This window comes from Protopterus annectens, chromosome 9.part0 (genome assembly GCF_019279795.1).
Source record: "Protopterus annectens isolate FY-2018-M chromosome 9.part0, PAN1.0, whole genome shotgun sequence".
In the NCBI taxonomy this organism is placed as follows: domain Eukaryota; kingdom Metazoa; phylum Chordata; order Ceratodontiformes; family Protopteridae; genus Protopterus; species Protopterus annectens.
The window spans coordinates 1,170,395,570-1,170,415,778 of record NC_056743.1 but is presented as its reverse complement, the minus strand read 5'-3'; the positions used below and the strand labels follow the sequence as shown (position 1 = coordinate 1,170,415,778).

The 20,209-nt window shown below is 44.3% G+C and overlaps 1 protein-coding gene across 1 annotated transcript in view; it reads left to right on the top strand.

Moving 5' to 3' along the window:
• The window catches only part of LOC122811903 (oxysterol binding protein), a 1,660,581-nt gene that overhangs the window by 910,298 nt on the left and 730,074 nt on the right, over nucleotides 1-20,209 (top strand). Inside the window, exon 6 of the mRNA XM_044084058.1 lies at nucleotides 18,480-18,534. Coding sequence (XP_043939993.1) covers nucleotides 18,480-18,534 — 55 coding nt within the window. The remainder of the gene's footprint in view (nucleotides 1-18,479; nucleotides 18,535-20,209) is intronic.

Sequence of the window (20,209 nt, the reverse complement as noted above, 5' to 3'; positions counted from 1 at the left end):
TTCTGAGTCTTTTACATTGGGACGTAGCCATGTTTCAGTAAGGGCTTGTATGTCAGGTTTATTTTGATCAATCCAGGCATGCAGTGGGGCTATTTTATTACATATACTTCTAAGGTTAAGTGTAATTATGTTTAAATCTTTGGGGGTTACTCGTGATTAGGATTAGAGGGTGGGCTAGGGTTAGGATGTATGCCTTCACTTTTGAATAAATAGGTAATGAGGAATGCGTACCATGGGAAGTGTTTTTTATTCCTAGGTGAGAGTACTGGTGTCAGTTGTGGCTTCATAGGAGGTGAGGAGGCCAGTTTGTGGGTTGAATAAAATGGGAGGGTATAGAGGAAACACTGGGAGGAGATATGTGAGAAGCTGTGTTGTTTATTGGGGAGAGGGTTAGAGCAGGTTGTGTATTGGTGTGTGGGGGGGTATGCAAGGATATAGCTGTAGCGAAGTTGAGAATTAAGAGTAAAGATGCTAGGCAGGTTGGGAGGAGCATGTCTACTGTGATAGTAGATTTAAAAAAAGTAAAAGTGGAATTTGTGTTTGAATGTAGTATCAGGTGTAAATAAAGATTGTGATGTGTGCGCAGCTGAAGGTAAGGTTGGAAATGTTTTGATTTCAGAGTGGGCTGTGATTGTGGTTAGGTGTTTTACCTTGCAGTTTGTGATAAGGACAGGTGGGGGAGATGTGATTGGTCAGTAGTAAAATTATGGTGCAATGCTAGTTTGTGTGTATAGTAAAAGAGAATGTGGTAAGCCTGTAGTTAATTTAAAATAGTATGAGATGGTGGTTGTATTGTGATGGTAAACTAGAGCAAGATGCAAACAAGTAATAGTAGAGGGCATGTGAATTCAGGGTGATGGATGTAAGGGAGAACAGATAAGTTTGGCTAAATAAAAGAAGGTAAGGTGTGCATGAAATGTGGGTGTGGATCATAGGAATGAGGGAGAGTGGTTTGCTTAGGATAAGAGTGGAGGTGCTGGGAGAAGGTGTGAGAGGGGGGAAGGGCAGGGGAGCGTAGTGAGTGGAGCGGGGTATGGGGGAAGGGCAGGGGAGTGGAGCAGGAAGAACCACCCCGATGGTTTACCACCATAAACAGTCAGTGAGGTAGGATGTTCATGGATACAAAAGACAAGGTGTCTGAACTCTAAATACTCGTCTTGAGTCACAGCATCTAATTTTATAGTTATGGGCTTTTCAATGTCTTTCCAGGGATATATTACACTGATAAGAGTGAAATATGCTGAAGTGTTAATGTAGCTTCATCTTCAGCAGTAAAAGGTCTGTGAGTGTGGGTGGGGATATCCTTTCAGCAGATTCAACACTACAAAACAATGCACACTAAACTTAACAAATTAAGTTATTTGCAGATTTCCTTACATATATTTAACTTTATTTGTTCCTTGTGAACTTTTGCAAAATTGCTGGTGAAATTCAGCTGTGCAAGTTCTTTAGGTAGTGCGGTATGATAAGTCTGACCACTACGGCTGCTGCTGCTGCAGAAGGTACATGTGCTTGTTTCACATTTTGTAGAGTGAAGCAGCTAGATGGAGAGATCACTTGGGACATGAGGTAGTGAAGTGACTAACACATGACTAAGTATACCTTGAAACTCCTGTCCCAACTCAATCTTTGGTATCCTCCCTGATTGGAGCTTCCTCTGAAGTGGCCCGACACTCCAGAAAATGTAGCTATGATGCTGTAGAGGCTTCAGCAAGGGCAGCTGCCACAGGCTTAGTCCTGAGACGATTTGCTTGGCTGACACTACAGCCTGTACCAGATGACATTAAATCCAAACTCATGGATGTCCCCCTAGCCAACTCAGCCCTGTTTGGCCCTGCTACTGCAGAATTGTTCAAAACCATACAGGAGAAGGGAAAAAGGGATGCAGGAACTAAAACACCCTGATCTCCCCTGTACCAAAATTCCAGAGGAACTATCCTTCAAAGCCAGTGTTTGTTAGAAGGCAGTCACAACCTCCTTCAGCCAAGTCAAAATCTGGTAAGAGACCTCAACACCTTAGGACTCGACTACAAACCCCACCTCAGAAACAGTCCTTTCTAGACAAACCAGGCTCCATCTGACTATTTGGACCCAGAGTGGGAAAACATTACACTGGATTCCTGGGTGCTCTTCATTATAAAAAAGGGCTACTTCATGGTATGGAATACTCTCCCATCCTTCAGGAGGATCCCTCAACCTCCCAGAGACCAACTGCCACATTTCCCAAAGGTGCTGCAAGACCTGCTGGATTAAGGCACCATCCAACCAGTACCAACCAATCAAAAGGGAAAAGGGTTTTATTCAAAGAAGTTTTTGGTACCAAGGAAAGAGGGCCCAAAGAGACCCAACCTCTACCTCTCGTAACTCAACACCTTCCTTGAATGTACCCACATTCAGAACGCTAACCTTGCAAAATTTCTTCCCCCGATCATCCCACTAGTCTACATGGCTTCCATAGACATACAGGATGCATACTTACACATCCCCATTTGTCCCAATTACAGGAAGTACTTAATCTCTGCATCTTCCTGGCACTTTCAGTTCTCTGACTTGCCCTTTGGTCTCTCCACTGCCCCAACGGTATTCAAGAAATGTCTAGCCCTAGTAATTGCATACTGCAGACTTCAAGGTATTCAGGTCTTCACATACCTGGATGACCTTCTCTTTCAAGCAGTCAGTCCAGGAGCACTGGAACAGAGTCTAAACTCAGTCTTCTCCATCATACAATCTCTAGAGTTCAAAATCAACTTCCAGAAATCTACTCTTTCCCCATCCCAGGACCAGATATTTCTGGGCTGCAGACTACAAACGGACCATATGAAGGGGGGGGTCCCTCCCCACCTTCTTCCAAAACCTTATCCCTTTGACTTGATTCATGGCCAGGACCGTATCTCTGAACCCTGGGCTTTATGGCATCCACTATCCCAGTACTTTCCCCTGGCAAAACTACACATGAAGAAACTACACCGGTTCCAGAAATCTGTGTGGGTGCAACATGCACACCCACTAGAGTTCCCAGTTCCATTTTTCCCTTGCTTGAAGAGGGAAATTGCCTGGTGGATTCAACAGCTAACTGCCAGTCCAGGTCTCTCACTCCATCCTTTGCCATCAGTTCAGATGATGATCACAGATGCCTCAGGCAGAGGATGGGGAGCAGCGTTTGGCTTCATAAAAGCAGAAGAGACCTGGTCCTCCTCTCAAAGAAGGGAACACTTCACTGTAAAAGAAATGAGAGCACTCTTGCTGGCTCTTCAGACTTTCCAGTCCCTCTTCATCTCAGGCCCTCTAAAAATTTACACAGACAACATGACTGTCTCGTATGTAAGCAATTGGGAGGGACAAAATCTTACCTTCGTTGGAGGCTAGCTCTGTAAGTCTGGGAATTGTCTGTCAAACTTGAAACTTGCCTCCAGACTGTGTATATCCCCTCCAGTGAAAATGTAGTGGCAGACACATTGAGCAGGTCTGAAACAATCCAACGAATGGATTCTTCACAGGGATGTTTTCGTGGATGTTGTCCACGATGGGGTACTCCACAAGTAGTCCTTTTAACCTCCCGCATGAACAGACAGCTTCCATGATTTTGTGCCAGAGATCCTCATCCTCTAGTCTGGAAGGTAGATGCCTTCAGCTTTTCATGGAAGGGAATGATGTCCTTCAAGAATGCAACTGCAGTCATAACATGTGGGTTGTCCTGCCTCAGGCAGCCCTCGGTCGGCCGGATTCCAAAGTCTGGGTCCGACGTCGGCTGATGTCGCATTTCTCTCCGACGTCAGAGCGGCTGGAGTATATAAGCATCAGCCGACGCCATTTTCTTCAGTCTTTCTTGCCGCGCGGTGCCCAAAGCAGAAGCAGTTCGCAAGTGCCGGTCGGTCAGCTCCTGTATTCTACGATACCAAAGTCATCTAAAAAGCTAAGTACCCCGTTGGGGACCTTTTCTTGCCTCAGCCGATGTCAGAAATTACTGAAAAAGTTAACAATTGTCTTTTTTGTGGTAAACAAATACCTCATAAGGATTTCCACTCTTACTGCCTCCCTTGCCTGGGCCCAGACCACGACGTCTCGGCCTGTGTAGCCTGTGCTCGCTTCAACAAGTGCACTCTCAGGCGCCGGGCGGAGTTCGCTGAAGACTTTTTCGGCGATAAATTTGCTTATACCATGCCGTCGGATCTTCCAACATCGCAAACTCCCAAAAAGCGAAAAGACCGGGACCGACATCCTCGGCCCGCGTCTACTACCGACTCCACGCCAAAACCTAGCGCGAGTGCTCCGGTTCCCTCTGAGATGGTCTCTCCATCGCTCCGAACCGAAGACACCGCAGTACCGACGACTCCGATTCCAGACATTACTCCGCCAGTTATAGATTTTCCTCTGGATACCGAAACCGAGGAGATGCCCGAGACCATTGCTGTAGACAAAGTCACTCCTGCACGTGGAGCTGCCAGGCCTCCTATGGCCATGTCTATTAAGGCCTACACTAGGGCTAAGGCTGCCAGCAAAACAAAGCATATTACTTCAAGATCCTTACCTCAGCCGACTCCAGAGACACAAATTATGTCCATGGCTGCTGATTTAATTTCCATGATTAGAGGTTCACAGACCCATCCAGAGAGAGCATCCCAGCCTCCTCCTGATAAAAGGCCCCGGGTTGAACCCTCTGACCCTACTCCTTCAGATGAAGACTCTGAGGGCTCTGTCCACTCTGATAGCCAGGAAGAGCTCTTCCAGACCTATGAGGACTCCGATGCAGAAGATTCCATCCCTTCGGCCTCCCCTCCTGAGGATATTTCCTTTGGGGAAGTTCTGCACACCATGAGGGAACATTTCAAGTGGCAGGGCCAAGAATTTTCTGATTCCAGGAAATGCCTTAGGACTTTCCTTAAGAAGCCTCAGCACAGGCCCTTAGCTATTCCTCCTGTACTTGATGTTCTGGATGATTTGTATTCTGATTCTAGTGCTACCCCTGATACTCTCCCTCCTGCACCAGCCAAGCCAGACAGGTATTACAGGGTCCCAGAAACTCATTCCCATTTATTCAGGGCCCATACTGTTGATTTGGAAACTATTTCACAGGGACCTAAAGGAGTTTCAGCCTCCACCTCTAAAAATCCTTTGCCCTCCAACAGGGAGGCAAGGTCTTTAGAGAGATGGGGTAAAAAGGTTTACACTTCCACTACTTTATCTATGAGAGCTTTAAATTGCCTTTTTCATATGTTCCAATATCAGGATTATCTCTTAGAAGACAAAAAACACTAGCTTCTCCTGATCCTTTAGACAGGAAGACTTTGCAGGAAGCTGTACATAGCACTCAGCAAGTAAGCAATCACTTCCTGCAGTGTGGATATAATGCACTGGAAGCTTCATGTAGGGCAGCTATGACAGGGGCAGTGATGCGAAGACATGCTTGGTTAAAAGATCAACCTCTGCCAGATCATGTAAAAGCAAAACTTCTGGATGCACCTTTGGAAAAGAACAAGCTTTTTGGTGCAAATGCTAAGGATGTGCTAAAGACCATTGAAGAAAAAGCAAAATCAGTTCAAACTGTAAAGGATTTCCTCCAGGTTCAACCCCCCAGATTCAGTAGGAACTGGCCTTCAAAAAACTGGTCCTTTCCTAATCCGGAAAAGTTTCAAAGGGGTAAGAACAGACGTGGCCGAGGAAGAGGCCAATACAGAGGCCCTTACAGGGGACGTCAATGGCAGCCAGGAAACCAAAGAAGTGACGCAGGGGTTTCTCCTGCTCAACAACCACAATCTCAATGACTTTCCTCTACTACCCGCCTACCAGGGAACAACTAGAAGCTCCCTTGGGCGGAAAATTATCTCTGTTTGCAGAAAACTGGCACAGACTGACAAAGGACAAATGGATTTTGGACATTATAGACCGAGGGTACAGGTTTCATTTTCATACCCTACCAAGAAAACAAGGCATGCCAAATCTACCACAACATCAAAGGGCAGAGGCTATCAAGCAAATCTCTCTGCTAGCTCAAATGAAAGCAATAGAAAGAGTTCCACAACAAGAACAAGAACAGGGATTTTACTCAAGACTGTTCCTTGTTCCAAGAAAAGAAACTCAATGGAGACCAATACTGGACTTGTCCGCATTAAACACCTTTCTCATAGTACCAAAGTTCAAAATGCTGACTCTGCAGCAACTCCTTCCCATGCTGGGCAAGGAGTCGTGGCTGATTACTCTGGACCTCATATGCATACCTGCATGTCCCTATCAGACACAGTTGCAGAAGATACCTCAGATTTCTTGCAGGGCCAGAGCATTATCAATTCTCAGCATTGCCATTTGGCTTATCTACTGCCCAGAGTGTTTACAAAATGCCTGGCTTCAGTAATTGCTCATTGCAGGCTCCAGGGTATACAAATTTACCCGCACCTGGACGACTGCCTCATACAAGCGGACGACAAACTGATGTTGACAAAAAATCTGGAATATGTCATACGATTACTTCAAGCTCTGGGATACACAGTCAACTTCCAAAAGTCAAGACTGCAGCCATCCCAGCAAATAATCTTCTTAGGAGCCAAACTAGACACAGCCTCTCAAATGGCTTACCTGACAGAAGACAAGCAAGAGAAGTTAACTCAATACTTCAAAGAATTAGCAAAACTCACCCAGATGACTGCAAGGAGATTCCTACAGGCCCTGGGTTACATGGCATCCTGCATTCTACTGGTTCCATTAGCAAAACTACACATGAGAAAGCTTCAATGGTACCTAAAAAGCGTTTGGTCTCAGCACAGCAACAACTTGGAGACAATCATACCACTCATTCCATGCTTACAAAAGGAATTCCTATGGTGGGCTTCGGTGAGCAAGGAAAACGCAGGTTTGTCATTCAAAAAACCACAGATAACACAGACCATGACTACAGACGCCTCAGATCTCGGATGGGGGGGCGCACATGGAAGGCAGATGTATACAAGGACAATGGTCTCCAAAGGAAACGCATCTGCATATAAATCAAAAGGAAATGCTGGCAGTAATGCATGCTATCGAGGCTTTTCAAGACCTACTCCAGCAAGGTCACTTAATGATACGGACAGACAACACCACTGTGATGTGGTACATAAACAAGCAGGGGGGCACTCACTCTTATCCCCTTTGCAGACTGACAATGCAGCTTTGGGAGAAATCACTGAGTCTAAACATCCAGTTACAATCACAGTTTGTTCCAGGAAAAGACAATGTGTTGGCGGACAGCCTAAGCAGGAATTTCACAGATCCACACGAGTGGAGGTTGCATCCGAAGGCTTTCAGACAACTCACTTCGACATGGGGCAAGCCAGAAGTGGACCTATTTGCCTCTCACCTCAATCATCTACTACCAAAATTTTGCACAAGGACATACCGTCCAAAGGCTTGGAAAATAGATGCTCTTTCATTCAACTGGAGCTCCTAGCAATCTATGCATTCCCACCTCTGCCACTGATGACCTCAGTATTACTAAAGATCAAAGCAGAGAAGCCCAAGGGAATCATAATAGCTCCGGACTGGCCAAGACAACACTGGTACCCACTACTACGGAGCATATGTCACACCAGGAGGTGGGCCCTCCCTCAGTGGCCTCTACTTTTGACTCAGCACAATTTCGGAACACTGCATCCAAACCTTCAGACTCTGCAGCTAACAGCCTGGGAGATCCCATAAATAAATTCAACTTACCTCTCTCTAAGGAAGTTCAGCGGATACTAACAGAGGCTCGAAGACCGCCCACCAGAAAGGTCTACTTAGCCAAGTGGAAAAGATTCAGCAATTGGAATACCAGCAAAGGGCATGATACATCATTACTGAACATCCCACTTATCTTGGAATATTTGGCAGATATGTTACAGAGTGGCCTCTCATATTCATCAATAAAAATACATGCATCTGCCATTTCAGCTAGATACAACACTGATCCTCCTGTTTTTTCTCACCCCTTACTAAGACAATTCCTCAGGGGAATCAAGAACATTAAGCCGCCAAGAAAGGCCCCAGTGCCAGCCTGGGACCTCAATTTTGTCTTAGAAAAACTGACTCTACCTCCTTTTGAGCCAGCAGCATCAGTTGACTTGCAATTTCTATCATGGAAAACAGCTTTCCTGTTGGCAATTACCTCAGCAAGAAGGGTTTCGGAACTACAGGCCCTAATGGTAATACCACCCTTTATTATTTTCCACAGAGACAGGGTTTCATTAAGGACCAACCCTACCTTTATGCCAAAGGTGGTATCTAGGGTTTCTCTAAATCAAGCCATTCATCTGCCTGCTTTTTTCCCCAATCCTGAGAATAAGGGGGAAAGGCTTTTACATACCTTGGACATTCATAGACAACTTCGATACTACCTGGACAGAACCAAGGCAAGTAGGAAGTCTGAACAGCTTTTTGTAGCTTACGCCCCTGCAGTCCAAGGAAAAGCAATTTCAAAACAGACTATTTCTAAATGGATTGGACATTGCATCAGATTCTGTTATTCCTTTCATGGAAAGACTGTTCCAGCCTATGTCAGACCACATTCCACCAGAGCTACAGCCACCTCTACAGCTTTTTTAAGAGGGGTGCCTACAAAGGACATTCTAGAAGCTGCTACATGGAGCTCCGTGCATACATTCTCAAAACACTACAATCTTCCCCTATATTCCAGATCCAGAGCAGGCTTTGCTTCGGCAGTCCTGCAGGGTTTGATTGCCACACCATCACTCCCCTAGAGCATACCTCCTCCCCCAGCTAAGCTATGGTATTCTACCCACATGTTATGACTGCAGTTGCATTCTTGAAGGACATAGTACAGTTTTGTACCTACCATAAATGTAGATGTCTGAGAGACATGCAACTGCAGTCGGGTTTTCCCTCCCTCCATACCCCTCTATGCTTAGGGTCCACTCCTATCCCCCTCTCTCTTAGCTGGGGATATCTGTTATGGTGTATTTGTTTTATTGCTCATGTATTTGTTTGGAATCCTGTTTTTGTCTTCCATTTTGATTACAGCCTTCCTTGGAGGGCACCTGGCATCTGGGGCAAGAAACCCTGAAGAAAATGGCATCGGCTGATGCTTATATACTCCAGCCGCTCTGACGTCGGAGAGAAATGTGACATCAGCCGACGTCGGACCCAGACTTTGGAATCCGGCCGACTGAGGGCTGCCTGAGGCAGGATAACCCACATGTTATGACTGCAGTTGCATGTCTCTCGGACATCTACATTTATGGTAGGTACAAAACTGTACTTTTCTGTATGCATTCCCTCCCCTTCCTCACATTCCAAACGTCCTGCTAAAGATTCAGCAGGACAAACCAAGAATCTTGATGGTGACCCCCTTTTGGCCAAGACAGCATTTGTTCCCCCCTGCTCCTACATTTAGCCAAGGGCAATCACCACAAGTTACCCCACAGAGTGAACCTTCTCACACATCAGGAAGGATCTCTAATCCATCACCACTTGTCTACCCTTCAGCTGACAATGTGGGTGTGATAAGGTCTTAATTCCTTTCAGACATCTTTTTTCAGAAGACATACTCATGGATGTTCTTCGTGTTTCACTGTTCCAGTCTTCACATTTGGGTTATCTACTTGCAGGTAGCCCTCAGTCGGCCTGATTATCAAAGTCTTGGGTCCTGCGTCGGTTGCTCTCTCATCTTCCATGACGTCAGGTAGTCAGGGGTATAAAGCATGCAGCCAACGCCATTACATCAGTCTTTCTTGCCGTGCAGTGCCCGAAGCAGAAGCAGTTCACAAGTGCTGGTTGGCCGACTCCTGAAATTTTCATTTTCGAGTTTCAGATCCGAAGTCTTCAACTAAGCTAAGTACCCTGTTGGGGATCCTTTTTCTTGCTCTAAACCAATGTCAGTAAAAGTTAACAAGTGTATTTCTTGTGGAAAGCAAATACCTGAAAGATTTTCATTCGTACTGCATTCCTTTCTTAGGCCCAGACCACGAATTACCTCGCTGTCGGTTTTGTGCCTTATTCAAACCTCGTACTATTCATCGTCGGTTCATTTTTGCATCTAGATATTTTGGTACTCTGTTCAATTGTCCAGAAATGGCTTCAGTAAGCCACCTGACTACCGACATTCTGAAAAAACGCAAAGATAAAGACAAGAGACAGACTGCATAAGTCCAAAGCTGCTGACGACGCTTCTAAGCTAGTCGCCAGTTCGCCGGTACTCAGTGAGGTGCCCTGATACCCGCTACTTTAGATTCGCAGACCTCTACTAAGATCCATTCGGAGTCCGGAATGCCGGGAGATGCTTCTTCGACTGTGGAACCTGCGGATGTCTCTACCTTGGATGGGTCCGGAGCTACTGTGCAGGCACCAGCTTCTGAGGGTGTATTCAGGCCTACTGACTTGCATATTAAACCGACGCCATCTTCTCTTTAAGGCCTAAAACTCGATCCATGCCCAGAAAACCAACTCCTAGACCGCATGGTCAGGCCCCTATGCCTAAAAACAAATGATAAGAATGTCTGAAGATCTTATACAGGAGAAGCCACCCTTCTCCCTCTAAGAGACCTAGGACTGATTTTCCTTCTGATTCTTCTGATCAGGATTCTGAAATTTCTGTTTTCTCTGATGACCAGAGTTTGCCCTTATCTACCTATGAGGATTCTGATACAGAGGACTCCATTCTATCTGCTTCCCCTCCAGAGGATTTCTCTTTTCGTGAAACCTTGCATACTCTTAGGGAGCATTTCCGCTGGGAAAGCCAGGATTACTCTGACTCCAAAAAGAGGCTTAGGGAATTCTTACTCTTGCCTCAACACAGGCCTTTAGCTATCCCTCCTGTACTGGACATTGTAGATGATGCCTTCTCAGAATCTAGCCTGGCCCCTGACACTTTACCTCCTGCTCCCAGAAAACCTGATAGGTATTACAGGGTACCTGACTCTCGCAATCCTACTGCGGATCCTGAGACTATTTCACAGGGACCCAAGGACATTAAGGCTACTACTGCCAAAAACCCTACCTCCTCTGATAGAGATTCCAGGGCGCTGGATAGATGGGGTAAGAAGGTATACACTTCTGCAACTTTGGCCATTAGGGCCTTAAACTGCCAGTTTCATATGTTAAAGTATCAGCAGCATATTATTGGATTGTTTAAACAGAAAATGATGTTGATTCCTGACTGTGCTGAAAATAAAGAATTACAGGACTTAATGCATTCTGCTGAACAAGTTGAAAAACATACTTTGCATTGTGGTTTTGATTCATTAGAGGCATCTTGCAGGGCTGCTGTCACTGGGTCTGTGCTTAGGCATGTTGGATTAAGGAGCAGTCTTTGCCAGGTTATGTTAAAGCTAAATTACTGGATGCTCCCTTAAACCAAGACCGCCTGTTTGGCAACAAAGCAGTAGCAGTTCTTAAAAAGATGGAGGAAAAAGCTAAATTTATGCAAACTGTTAAAGATTTCCTGCAAGTACAACCTCCCAGATTTTGTAGGCATTGGCCTTCTAAGAATTGGTCCTTTCCTGCCTCTTCCAGGCCTTCTCAGTCCAATCACAGAACCAGCAGAACACCCAGGCTTCAGTCCCAGGGTACTCACAGGCCTAAGCAATAGGGGGCTCCCACTTCCAAAGCAGGGAGTAGTAAGACCCCCCCACCCCCACCCCCATGGTAAACTGTCTCAGTGACTTAACTTTAAACCTTCCAAGCCCTGCTCAACTGACTGTTCCTTTAGGGGGCAAGATTGCCCTGCATGCAAAAAATTGGGAACTCATTACCCAGGACAAATGGGTTTTAAATATAGTTTCCCAAGGATACAGATTCCACTTCCACTCCTTACCAACCCCAAATAGTTGGCCAGACCTACCCCCAAATCAGTGGGCAGAGGCTCAAAAGCAAGTTCTCTCTCTTCTGAGCATCAGGGCTATTCAACCTGTCCCAGAAGAAAAATGGGGGCAAGGTTTCTACTCAAGACTTTTCCTGGTACCCAGAAAAGACAATTCATGGCGTCCTATCCTGGACCTGTCTATCTTAAACACCTTTTTGGTGATCCCAAAATTCAAGATGCTAACTCTTCTTCAGCTGCTCCCCATGCTAGGCAAAAATGCCTGGTTGGCAACAGTGGATTTAAAGGAAGCCTACCTGCATCCCAGGAAGGGAATCTTGCAGAAGATACCTACGCTTCAGAGCAGGCTACATGCACTGTCAGTTCTCTGCACTGCCCTTTGGCTTATCTACTGCACCCAGGGTATTCACAAAGTGCCTATCTCCAGTCATTACATTTTGCAGGCAAAGAAATATTCAAATATGCCCTTACCTGGATGATTGTCTAACTCAGGCAGAAAGCCAACACATACTATTAAATCATCTGGCATTTGTAAAGAAATTACTAATTTCTGTGGGTACACCATAAACGAAAAGAAATTGTCTTGTTTCCTGCCAACAAATTGTATTCCTGGGAGCAAGCTTGAATACAACTTCCTAGATGGCCTACCTCACGCCAGAGAAACAAGTTCATTTGACAGCCTACTTCAAACTACTGGCCACAAAGACCCAGCTCTCTGCAAGGAAAATACTGCAAGCCCTGGGGTTCATGGCCTCTTGCATTCTACTAATTCCATATTCAAGACTGCATATGAGGAAACTACAATGGTATCTAAAAAGCTTATGGTGTCAACATTCTCAAGGTCTAGAATCAATGATTCCTATCATACCTTGTCGAAAGATAGAGTTCCTTTGGTGGGCAGAGGCCTACCACCAAAACAAGGGACTGCAATTCACTCCTACCCCCTGCTGCCCAAACCCTAACGACAGACTCATAGGGTGCTCACTTGGCAGGGCAGTGCATTCAAAGCAAATGGAACCCAAGTCAAATGCACCTGCATATCAATCAAAAAGAAATGTTAGCTGTACAGAATGCTCTGACACCCTTCAAGGACCACATTCTTCCAGGATAATTATTGGTAAAGACGGACAACACCACAGTTATGTGGTACATAAGCAGGGGGGAACCCACTCATACCCGCTCTGCAGACTAACCATGGCTCTGTGGAACACAGCCTTGAGCTACCAAGTGCACCTACAAGCTCAGTTCCTGCCAGGAAAGCTAAATACACTGGCAGATGACCTAAGCAGAAATTTCATGGACCCACACAAGTGGAAACTGGAAACCAAGATATTCAACATGTTGAGAAACAAATGGGGGGAGCCCAGAGATAAATCTGTTTGCCTCTCCTCAGAACTACCAATTGGACAAATACTGCACAAGGACACCCCACAAACAAGATTGGAAAGTGGATGCCCTGTCCTTCACCTGGAAAAACCCATCAGTTTATGCCTTCCCCCTCTGCCTCTCCTCTCCAAAATGCTACTAAAGATCAATCAGGACAAACCAAGGACAATACTGATTGCACCAGACTGGCCACACCAACTCTGGTACCCCCTCTTGCATAGTGTGTCACTGCACTTGCCTCAGACCCCTGCCCTGCTTTCCCAGTAGGAGGGCCATATTCTGCACCCACAGCTTCAAACCCTGATCCTTGCTGCCTGGCTAATTACCTGATCTCTCCGTTACCATCCCTCAGTAAGCAAGTGATGGCTGTCATTTTGGAGGCAAAGAGGCCTAGTACTAGACAATCGTATGCTGAAAAATTGAAAAGATTCTGTTCCTGGAGCCAAACTCAGGATGGGCACAGCTGTGCCCAATTTACCTCATATTCTTCAGTACTTAACTGAGATGCTTCACAAGGGCCTTTCCTTTTCTTCCATCAAAATTCATGCCTCAGCTATTTCAGCACATAACAATACAGAGCCACCCCTCTTCTGTCATCCACTGCTGAAACAATTCCTTAGAGGGGCCAAAAATGTAAGACCACCAAGGAGAGCCCCTACTCCAGCCTGGGACCTTAACTTTGTATTGGAAAACTCAGTCTACCTCCCTTTGAGCCAGCTGCAAATGCAGAGTTGAAATTCCTTTCTTGGAAAACAGCTTTCCTTCTAGCCATCACTTCAGCAAGAAGGGTGCCTGAATTACAGGCCCTCATGGCAGTGGAGCCTTTCATCATCTTTCATGTGGACAGGGTGTCCCTCAGGACTAATCCTACCTTTATGCCCAAGGTGGTATCCAGTGTGGCCCTTAATCAGTCCATTAATTTGCCAGCCTTCTTTTCTAACCCACAGAACAAAGGGGAATGAATACTGCACTCCTTGGACGTGCACAGACAACTTAGATTTTACTTGGACAGGGCTAAGCCTCTCAGGAAATCTGAACAGCTGCTGGTTGCATTTGCCACAAGAGCAGAAGGGAAGGCCATTTCAAAGCAAATCATTTCTAAGTGGATAGGCCATTGCATTCATTTCTGCTATAAGCACGATGGAAAACCTACCCCCACAGAGGGGATAAGACCACATTCAACCAGGGCTGCATGTACTTCTACAACCTTTCTCAGCGGTGTCCCTACCAGGGACATCCTAGAAGCTGCTACCTGGAGTTCTGTGCATACCTTCACCAAGCATTACCACTTGCCAATGTTTTCTAAATCCAGAGCTGGCTTTGCCAGTGCAGCCTTGCAGGGCCTTATAGCTGGTTCTAATGCTATCTAATTATCTCCTCCCATCCTTAGCTTTGGGATGACTGCAACAGTACCCAAATGTGATGACTGCAGCAGTGAAACACGAAGAACATAGTACAGTTGTGTACACTTATCATAAATGTAGATGTTCAAGTGTATTCACTGTTGCAGTCCTGGTTACCATCCCTCCAGCCCCCAGACTTCTGTTGACTATACCTCTATTCTTGTTTACTATGCTTAAAGCTTTCTGGTGTATTTGCTTTTTTGTTGGAGGTGTGTAACCTTGTATACAATTGCTTCCCATTATGGGGGCACCTGACATCTGGGGCAAGAAAAACTGATGTAATGGCGTTGACTGCATGCTTTATACCCCTGACTACCTGACGTCATGGAAGATGAGACAGCAACCGATGCAGGACCCAAGACTTTGATAATCAGGCCGACTGAGGGCTACCTGCAAGCAGATAACCCAAATGTGATGACTGCAACAGTGAATACACTCGAACATCTACATTTATGGTAAGTGTACACAACTGTACTTTCTGCAGGAAGCCAAGAAACCCAATACAAGAATATCTTAGTCATCCAAGTAGAAGATATTTTCAGTCTCGTGAATTTCCTGAAACCAGGACCCATTGACAGTGTTAAGTCCCTCTGGTTCTCTCAAATTTTTGTGAATTACTTGCTCTTCAGTCAAAGTGCACTTGTCAGCTATTTCTGCCTGTTTGCCTCTATCTCCTCCAAATTTGAGGCTAAACAATTCTTAAAAGGCTTCCTTTATGTAAGACCACCCCGGAAAACTTTGGCAGCTCCCTGGGATCTTCTCTCTATATTAAAGAAGCTGATCCTTGCTCCTTTTGAGCTGGCAGCTTCTACTTCTTTGAGGTTTTGCTGCATGCACTAACCTCAACTAATGGCTTCTTCTTTCTTGGTGTTCCACAGAGAGTCTCTCTCTCTCCACGCCAGCCCTACCTTTATGCCTTAAGTGGTAAATGAGTTATCCCTAAACCAGCCCATCCATTTGTCTACCTTTTTCTCCACTCCACATTAACTCTGCAGAGAGGATTTTGCACACCTTGGATGTGCAGACAGCTTAGGTTCTACCTTGACAAAACAAAGGATATTAGGAAATCAGAACAATTTTGTCTCATTTCACCCTAGAGCTTTAGGGCTCCAAGTCTCTAAACACACCTTTTCCAGCTGCATCTCTAAAAACATTTCCTTCTGCTATGAGTACCATGGAAAAAGCCTCTCTTCTCCTGTTAAGGCACATTCTGTTGGTGGTGTTGCTTCCTCTGGCTCTGCTTTCAACGGAATGGAAGCTAACTCCATTCTGGAGGCAGCCAGTTGGTCTTCATTCCATACCGTCACCATATATTGCAAATTGGACATTTCCAAATCTAGGACAGGGTTTGCAGGGGCTATTCTCTGTGGCTTCATGGAAAGCTCCTCTGCCCCTTCCTCCTCCCTTTCCTCATGAGCTTTGGTATTCTTACTCATGTTAAGAGTACTGCAACAGAGGAATAGAAGGACATAGATTAGATGTGTAAAATCTTACCATAATGATAATGTCCTTCTCTTCCCTTTCCTTTTGTAGTATTCCATCCCTCCCTCCTTCCCCTTGACTTTGTTTTTGCTTGGATGTACTTGACCTACATCCTGCCTTGAATGGATGTTCCTCCTGTGGCACTAAGTTCTGAGGAGGGTGCTTGTGTATGTCACTTTTATGGCCGATGTCCAACAGCAACCTACATGCGACGTAAGACACACCCCTAGTGTGTCTCCAGCTTAGCTCGTAATGTATTAATTTCTTGCTTAGCAACAGCTGTCACTATGCGCCTCAGACAGCTGTTGTTCATACTGTTTTTTTAGAAGTACAATTTTATTTGTTAAGCCCTCTATCATGCCAATAGCTTTACTGCCCTGTTCAATAACAGTTTGTTTAGAAGTCTTAATTTCAGTTTGTGAAACCTTTAAGAAATGTGAAAATTCTTGTGTAGAATCATTGGTGTCACATTGCATTTTATCAGACGCATTCCATTTATCGCAGTAAGTCTGAAAGTGACCCTTGAGGTCAAGATCCTGCTGGCTGCTAACTTTAGTAATCCAGTCTTTAAACTCCTGCAAATCAGACTGTAAAGTACAAACTTTGACGTCTTGATTACCCTCTAACAAATCTTTTGCAACAGGATATATGGAAACAGGAAACATTTCTTGTGCCTCAAGCATTATTTTTTCCTGATTGTGTTCCAGGTTCTGTACGATACGTTTATGACAAAGCATGCAAAAAGCAACATTTTAAATCATTGCAAATAGCACATTTTTGTGCATCCTGTGGCACTTTAGCCTTATGTACATACCAGTCAAAGGTAGAAATCCATTTACACAATGTTGGGTTATCTGTTTTACTTGACAAAGACTTACAGGTGCTAACATGTAGGTCATACCATGTATTTAAATAACTCCACTCATTTATATAAGGTTCTGACACATCAAAAGTAAAAGACAGAGTGCACTTTTTGGCATTTTCATGAATTGCCTTCATTGTTAAAAGAAAAACGGAAGAAAATATTTACCACAAATGTTCAGGACAAGGTGGCCAGTCTTGACACGAAGATCAGTTGTGGGAAAATTCTCTGCTGTCTTTTGGAAGATGCTGGTGTGACAAAATTTCGGCAGGAAAAATTTCGGTACCTTCTGGTTCACCAACCGTCTGAAGAAAAAATACTGTACTGCACCACAGTATTTCACCCATCGTAAATGGATGAAGTTTAGGAAGAGAAGAATATATTCTAAGAAAGTCTGAGCTGGAATGTCGCACTGTGAGAAGCACCTCTTCAGGCCACCTCCCCGGTCGTTTTGACTGGACTGCTCGCCACTGTTAAACTACCCTTAGTCAGGTAGTCTGTTCCTTTTACTCATTGAAAACCCTGAGACAGTTCTGCTGTTATGACATTCATTTACTGCGCACAAGGTTTACATCTAGCATGACAATAAAAGTTTTACACACCCAAGCGTAACTTCAGCTACAGCATCAGGTCTGCAAGAATAGAAGAATCAAAGTCCCAATACAAAATAAAAAGTCCCAGTCTTTATAGTGTCTTTTCTGCCTGCATCAGCAGTTTAGAGAATTTGTCAGAATAATAAGTCTTTCCTTTGAAGCTGGTTTGCTGACAGTTTGTTTTCCATATTTTAAACATTCTGTCCTGAAGAATAACAACTCTGTCCTTGGCTTATCTTGCACGTCCTGTTGACGAGACACAGCTGCATAAGATAGTTCATTTTGACCTTTTTTAGATAATACATTTTACAAAGCTGCATAGTTTATAAGAGATAACATATTTTACTTCTGATTCTTATTAACAATGAATGCCAAGCTATATAGTTTGCCAAGTCAGCTAGCCGAGTTCAAACTGAGTACACTCTTCAAACCTAAAATGCAGAACATTATTTCACATTTTTAGAGAAAATACACAGAAATCCATGTAATGGATAATTTTGTTACTGAAAGTAAACTTTGTTTTGGTTTCTGCTTGATTAAACAATACGTGGCAATCTTGACAAGTACATATATATTTAAAAGCATCAGAAAGGTGAATCTCATAGAACATAGGCACATTTGTGTTTTTGTTGTGCCTATGGTTTGAAAGCCTAAGATGCACTTTATTAACCACTAACACTGCTCAAGAATGTGATGGGTATTTTTAAACACTATTCAAGTTCAATGAAAGATGGAACAGTAAATGACCATTTTAGAAAGATGAAGTAATGGTAAAAGTGTTAAGTGTGGTGGGAAGGTAGAATGGCAATAGTGCCTTTTCCTGTCACTTCTGAGATATTTATTTGTATTAAACAGACTTTTTTTAGATTACTGAGAATCATTTGGGTGATGATGTTTTTAGCCATAGAAGTCCTGTAATGAAAAAGGAGGACTGTGTTACTTAACCAAGTTTTTTCTCATTTTTCCATCAGACGTACGGGCAGTAATATTAGTGGAACCAGCAGTGACATTAACCTTGATGATCAGGTATGTTGTTTTACTTTTTTGCTGCCATTTCATGAAATAATTCACTCTTGCTTCCTCTTAAAATTTGAGGAACCCCATCTTTAATGTAGGAGTATTTTTTTGTCTCAGTCAGATATAACTTTTCATACTTTTCCAAATTATACAGTTGTAGCCATTTAAAGTATGCTGTCAAACTCTTTTAATCTGTGTCGATTTGTATTAATTTATTTTAAAGCTTCTAGTAAACTTCGTTGTGCTTCACTTAGTTTTATACCTTCACACCCCATGTGCCTTAATTTTAGACTGTTAGTGAGTCTGTCTTAACTTGACACTTCTACTAGATCACCCCTGGAATGGACATACCATTGCTTACTGGGATTACTCGGTCAACAGACTGCTCTTATATGTTCATGTGGGATTCCTTTGAAAACCATTGCTTTTTTTGGATGATACTGATACGTGACTAAGTGGTTCTGCTTTTATTTTTGCACAACCTGTCGTTTTCTGGACATACGGCTTCAGGCTTGTATCTAGCTGACTTTTGTCTGTATTAATCTGACTTTAAAGTTGTACTGATATGTATTTCTGTTTTATGTGTATCAAGAAAAAAATCATAGCAGATAATGTTTCTTGGATGAAAGCACAGTGCATCTTTTTAATCTCTGTTCTTTTCGGTACAATGAATGCCTGGATTCTACTGATATTCGTCGTGTTTCACTGTTGTAGTCATCACACTTGGGTTATCTGCCTGCAGGTAGCCTTCAGTCGGCCCGAATATTAGAGTCTTAAGATTTCTGCATTGGATGCTGTCGCTTCTTCCATGACGTCAGGTCGTCAGGGGTATAAAACAGGCAGCTGACGCCATTACATCAGTCTTTCTTACCAAGGAGGAGCCCGAAACAAGCAGTTCACAAGTAGCAGTCGGCCGCTACCTGAAATTTTCGTTTTTCTAGTTTCAAACCTGAAGTCTTCTAAAGCTAAGTACCCCTTTGGGGATCCTTTTTTCTTGCTCTAACCGATGTCAGAAAAAGTTAACAACTGTCTTGCCTGTGGAAAACAAATACCTCACAGGATTTTCATTCTTACTGCGTCACCTGTTTAGGCCCAGACCACGACGTCCCTCACTGTTGGTTTTGTGCCTTATTTAATGCCCGAACCATTTGTCGGGCTATCTTTGTCGCTAAATTCTTTCGCTCTCCATATTCCGAAATGGCTTCGATAAGCCATTCGACTACCGATCTTCCAAAAAAACGTAAAGATAAAGACAGAGACAGACCGCATAGGTCCAGAACTGCCGACAACACTTCCGTTAAGTTAGTCGCCAGTCTGCCGGTACTCCAGTGAGGCTCTTTCGCAGCCCCTGATACCCACCTCTACAGATTCGCAGGCCTCTGCTGAGACCCATTTGGAGTCCAGTATGCCACGAGATGCTTCTTTGACTTTGGAACATGCGGATGTCTCTACCTTGCATGGGTCTGGAGCCGCTGTATAGGCATCGGCTTCTGAGGGTGTATTCCGACCTACCGATGTTCGAATTAAATCGACGACTTTGTTTTTAGCTAAAACTACCGAGTTTCTGAGGCCCAGAGTACACACTATGCCTAGAAAACTGATGACCAAAGCGCATGCTCAAGCTCCCATACCACAAAAGCAAATGCTTAGAATGGCTGAAGATCTTATTACCCTTATTAGGGGA